At 37.5% G+C, this 6,235-nt stretch overlaps 1 protein-coding gene across 1 annotated transcript; it reads left to right on the forward strand.

Annotated features, from left to right (window-relative positions):
* Nucleotides 1-4,436: 4,436 nt before the first annotated feature.
* Nucleotides 4,437-5,608, forward strand: LOC113668350 (fibrinogen C domain-containing protein 1). The gene is made up of 3 exons (XM_027184236.2): nt 4,437-4,521; nt 4,676-5,062; nt 5,427-5,608. Exons 1-3 carry the CDS (start codon nt 4,437-4,439, stop codon nt 5,606-5,608), a joined length of 654 nt encoding a protein of 217 aa, XP_027040037.2.
* Nucleotides 5,609-6,235: the final 627 nt, after the last annotated feature.

The following is a 6,235-nucleotide window of genomic DNA, read 5'->3' on the forward strand; positions in this document are numbered from 1 at the left end:
TCTTGTCTATCACAAAGCCCCTTGATATTTTCTGTATCTAAACTGCGGATAAGAACACGAGCTTCACAAACATAACCCAACTAATATTTTCCGAGTTATTTCCAATCGCCGATTACGCCCATGAAAATGAAACTTCAAAATCTTAAGGAGGGAATTTTTTAGTCTTGTCAACACTGTAGGGCACATTGGAATTATTGTATGCTAATATGAGGAATCAAACCTCGAATCTTCGCATGCTCTATCGATGAGCTACGAAGATTCTGTGGTTAGCAAGGCTGTAACAAGGTTCGTTTTTAAACGGGCATGCCGCATTCATGCCTCTATGGGACAAGAAAGATGTCTGGGTCAATAACTCATAAGCATTCACGTTTTTTTGTGTGTCCCAAGCTCACGACGAGACGGAAAGCATCATCCCTTGTGTTATAATCAGCGAACTTTTTTCTTGTTTTTTGAAAACAGAACATCGAAAAATGTTAACTGCCCGTGGCGTTTGTTTTCTTCTTTCCAAGACATTCAAATTTATTCAATAGTTCGTGAACAAATACTACATAAGTCGTCCATTCGAAGTCGAATCTTGCACATAAAGGCTTCATTTCATAGATAAGACAAACGAGGAAAATATTACGATCCCTCTTTTCAAACCTGGCTAAACCTACTCAGTACCATTGGCGGAAGTATCAATTCTCCATCAGGCTTCATTGAATACGCAAAATAAGTGGGCCAACATCCTAATCTTCTCCACATCCTGGGATCTTGTGTTTAACTGCATCTGTCAACTTTGAAATTCTCGCCCACTAAGGTTCAGTCTTGAAAACAGCTGGCATTCTTAACTCATTTTTAATTTGGGCCGTGACTTGTTTTTACTTCCTTGAATAGCATGCTGAGTTTGACTAAGTTTGAAATTCACACACCCCTATTTGAAAACAGCTGGCGTTTTTTTTGTTTTTGTTTGTTTTTTTTTTTAACTTAAGTCAACTTCAAAGAGTGTCCACCGCACTGTAGAAATATGGGAAAGACATCATCAATCTTCCACTGACTAACACTAAATTATTTCATCTTAAGAGAGTGTCTCTGTAAGAGCGGTCCGGTCGATTTTGCTTGAGACACGGATTTCGCTCGTTTCTCGTGTGTTGTAAGACATTCATGTACCTATACTAAAACCACAATCAGTTTGATCGGATCTCTTTATTTTTCAGAGTTCTACGGAAATTAAATTTCACTCGAGCGAAGGCTTGTCGTGACACTTTTCAAGACTTTAATTTCATACAACTTTGGAGGACAATTTACAAAAAACTACGGAACTCAGCAAAAAACAAATACCACAGGCATGTATATTAACTCTATCTTATCTATCGAGGCGACTTTCGTAAACATCACGTGTCAATCAAGGAAACAGGAAGATTCGAATGACACCTTATCGGTTCGCCTAAATCACACACGCCAAAACCGATCAAATTCAAGGTAAATTTTTGAAAAAGTGAGGCGTTCTTAACTGATCCAACTAACATAGCTAGGAAGTAGGTGCCATAGAAATGGTAACTACAGAAAAAAACTTTGCGGCCCGACCTTTACGAGAACTTTATAACTCCGTGAACTTACCTAATTTTCGGCATTCTCCAAGTTTGGCCGCCATTTTGAGGGACTTGTCAACATGAAGCGTAACCGATATAAATCAAGCAGGTAGATCTAAAACCGTCAGAAATACATACGAAAGCAATTCACATGAACTTTACTTTTAATTCAAGCCGCAAAATTTGAAATTGTTCGTTAAACTTTCAATCCCCATGCGACCATTTCTTTCAACAATTCAAACACTACAACTAGTGTTCGAATTCCCCTCGTCGATTCCACCGCAAGAAATAACCTGTGCCACCCAAGCTTCGACTCGAATGTGAAGTACGAATCAAGTAACATATATGTTGCTCCATCTTCGCAGCAATATCACGCTGGTATTTTGATTTTCCGATCGACAAGAACGGTGATCAGGAATCGATCGGTTTGTTTACCTCATAAACGTGACCGCCGACCAGCCGCTAAGTGAAAACAGCATAGCGCGGGCTGGGGTGGGTGGCGGGCTTATCGTCATAAGATATTCGAATACATGCTCAAAAAGCTCTAGGACTATCATTCTAAACAGTGAAGGCATGCTTCGTGGTACAGACAACTTTTATTTTATTCTCATAACTTTCTCCTTTAAATTAGAACTGGTATTAATTAATAGAGTTATCAATATATTTTTAACCGGGTACCTATATAACCTTTTTGCTTGTCATCAGTAGTATAAAATAAGGTGTCTTTTACACCAGAACCTTTTATTTATGCCCCATTGCACGGAATGAACACTATACTCAGAATGTTTGTTCTAAGTAATTTTTTCTGTTCCCAAGAATGTATGCAAAGTGATAGAGATTTGATTCATTCCGCTGACACGTTCTTTTAAGTTATGGCGCGTGCAGGTTTTTTCTATCAAAAGTCGCGCATGCAACACACCGGAATTGAAAATTCGTCGTAAAATTGCACGAACCTTAGAATGAGTGTAGGCAACTTTGACTTCTGGCGAGATTAAGTGGATTGTTCAAAAGACCCCTTAATATTTTTTTCAGGACTATAACTGAGATTTGTTAATAACTATGATAATCGTCATCATTAGCGGACGGTGCTTTTTGCCCATTGTTGTCATCATTATCGTTATCACGCCGGGAGAAGTATAAAGCCGGCATGTCGCCTTATCTAGCTACACAGAAAATTGTTCTCTCTTTTGCTCCCCTTGGATCCTGGAAACTGTTACTATTAAGACGATCAACAAGAAAGCCTTTATAATTATTGAAACTTTTGATTAACAGAATGTAAGAAAAAATCGGTGGGAAGAGTTTTTCGCGTATCTTATAATCTGAACGATAGTTTTAAATAAAACAAATAACACTTAATTCAATTTACCTTAGTTGTCTCGTGTTTAAAAGTGGCGTTTCTGGGGACCGTAGATTCTTCTCTAATTCTTCTTGTCTTAGCCAAGACTCACTATCATCAACTTTTTTCTTGTGCTTCTTACGGTATGGGACACAGAGAGCTGAGGTAAGCGATTGCAAATTTCTCAGTTAAAGTAAAGCCCAGTAGCATCCATCAGGAATTAAAAACCGACATGCACTGTTTACTTTTATTATTCTTAATCAAATAAGGGGTGTTTTAGTCTGCAAATTTAATCATACTGGTTAATGAGAATCATACAAACTGAGGAAAACTGACCGCAAATAATCGTGAACCGTACGCACGAGTAAGTATATTGCGTTGGCACCTACTTCCTAGCTATGTTAGTTGGATCAGTTAAGAACGCCTCACTTTTTCAAAAATTTACCTTGAATTTGATCGGTTTTGGCGTGTGGGATCTAGGCGAACCGATAAGGTGTCATTCGAATCTTCCTGTTTCCTTGATTGACACGTGATGTTTACGAAAGTCGCCTCGATAAATAAGATAGAGTTAATATATATGCCTGTGGTATTTGTTTTTTGCTGAGTTCTGTAGTTTTTTGTAAATTGTCCTCCAAAGTTGTATGAAATTAGAGTCTTGAAAAGTGTCACGACAAGCCTTCGCTCGAGTGAAATTTAATTTCCGTAAAACTCTGAAAAATAAAGAGATCCGATCAAACTGATTGTGGTTTAAGTATAGGTATATGAATGTCTTACAACACACGAGAAACGAGCGAAATCCGTGTCTCAAGCAAAATCGATCGGACCGCTCTTACAGAGACACTCTCTTAATTGTTGTATATTCTGGCAACATTAAACTGAGGACCAATAATATCACTATGGATCCAAAATAAAACCTGGACATAATTTTTTTTTTTTTTTTTGCCTTGGTCAAATGAAAATTTTTGAACAAAAAAAAAAGGAGAAAAAGAGTTAGTTACCTATATTACGAGGTGAAATAAGGGCCTTTATGAACATATGCTCTCCTTTCGGAGCAAATTCTTACTGAAGAGTAAATCCACCGTTTGAACCTACAGATATTAAATTAAACAACTGTAAAAAGGAACACGAAGCATCAAGCTTTATGCTCATAAAATTTGTATTCAGTAACATGAAGCATCAAACATGTATGTTCATATTTTCTTGAGCATAGTTAAAAGGAAATCTAAATATTGAGCAATAGTTTCTTCAAAAACGAAATTTAAGGCGTGGGATGTTTTTCGTTCCTTCTACTAAGCTTCCGCATGGCCGTAAAAGAGATCCTTGAACTTCTGTTTAAGCAGCTATCTAAAATTAAATTGTTGAGTGCATTGTACTAAAATAGCTGTTTAGCACTAACGAAGTATTCTCTTCCTTAAAATGGGTTAACATCGGGGAGTATAAATTCAGTTGCCTGCAGCAATTCTGCCATCATAACTTAACACTCATTACTTTCAGAAGTTGAAGTTTAAGGTGAATTCAACATTCGAACAATGCCACGTTCTCTCCAGATTCTTTTGCTCCTGGCGTTGGCTTCTAGGAATCAGATATTGAGTCGTCCAATCACATCATTTGCGGGTGAGTACTTCGTTATTTCTCTTTCCTTGCATAAAAGTTATATTTCCCATAGAGCAGTACCTACATGGAACTACTTTTCTCTATAAAACTTTCCATGAGACTTGGTTTTGACTGTATCCGTTAGTTTTTTTGACTTATCACATTTTTTTTACAGCTAATTGTGCTGAGCTTTACAAGGCTGGAAATAAAACTAGCGGTGTCTACACGATTTATCCTGATGGTTTAAGTGCCTTTGATGTGTACTGTGACCAGAGCACAGGTGGAGGAGGGTGGACAGTCATCCAGAAGAGAATGGACGGCTCTGTAAATTTTGCTCGTAGCTGGTGTGACTACAAGCATGGCTTCGGTAACTTGAGTGGCGAGTTTTGGTTAGGACTAGACAAAATAAACCGCCTCACTTGGAGAACAAAGAACAAGCTTAGAATAGATTTGGAATTTAACCTCACCCTGGGCATTCGACGAATTTTCGAAGAGTACAACTTGTTCGTTGTTGAACCGGAATTAAAAGATTATGCCTTAACTATTGGAAGTGTTTTAACAGGTATTCACATCTGTTGGATGATGATTATTATCATTCATACAAAGTCTGAAAAAATGAATCAATTTACCAACTGGATATTTACGCTTAGAAAATTAGCTTTATACTGAAAGCGATGGCAGTCGAATTGCAATGAAATCTGAATAATTTCGCAGTGTTTCGAAGCAGTTTTGCTTACGTTGTACGCGAACCGTGTCAATTTGGCTCATTAAATTGACTGAACAACAAATAAAGTCGTTATTTTGTCTTCAAAAATGAACTGTGATACGAGCCTCTCTTCAGCTCACAGAAATTGAGCTTTTGATAAATGCCGTTATTATTCTGTTGATTTTTTACATTATTTTTTTCTTTTCTTCTCGCTCTGTAGGAAACGCAAGTGATTCTTTCGATTACAACCGCAACGCTTCGTTTTTTACAATGGAAAAAGACACGCTGGACGGTTGTGCTAAGAAATATGGAGCTTGGTGGTATCCCAATAGCAAAACTTGTGGTAACTCCAACCTTAACGGTCAATACAAACAAATAGACGGTTTAAGATGGGCACGCTAGAGTCAATATAGGCCTCGTGAGCCCCAGTATATAGCCACCAAAGCCGAAATGAAGATCAAGCCGGATTGCTAAGGATAATTTTTTTTCTCTTTATGTGTATATGTGTATTCATATATGTCTGTAAATAAAATTTGAGAATCAAATTTATCTGCCATATGAGAGGAGATTTTTTTTGTAACTCGTTAGAAGCGTGAGGTGTAATGATTGATTTAGTATATGTAATGGCAACAGGACTGAGTGGAGTCCAAGAATAGCCAGGTTATCAAAGAAAGGGAAAATTTCCATGAAAAGACTAAGTCTGTACACTGTGATTGAAACAAAGGCTGGGATTGGTTGATTTAAACTAAAACTTTGAATATGATTGGCTCATCCAATAAAAACTTAGCGAATGAATAAGGGGGTATATATAAGTTTTTCGAAACCAATCAAAATCAAGGAAATTGTAATTGTTTGATTAGTACTGATTCAGTGGATAACGTTGAAAGCACGCCCTGATTGACTGCTCGAACTACAAATATCTTTTACCCCCCACCTCCGAGAAACTCGCGCGGGATTCGCAGCTCGATAAATATCCATCACTAGCCACCGACGGAGGTGAATAGTTTTTAATTTATGAAATAAGTAAGC

This window comes from Pocillopora damicornis, chromosome 2, assembly GCF_964200805.1.
Source record: "Pocillopora damicornis chromosome 2, jaPocDami1.2, whole genome shotgun sequence".
In the NCBI taxonomy this organism is placed as follows: Eukaryota; Metazoa; Cnidaria; class Anthozoa; order Scleractinia; family Pocilloporidae; genus Pocillopora; species Pocillopora damicornis.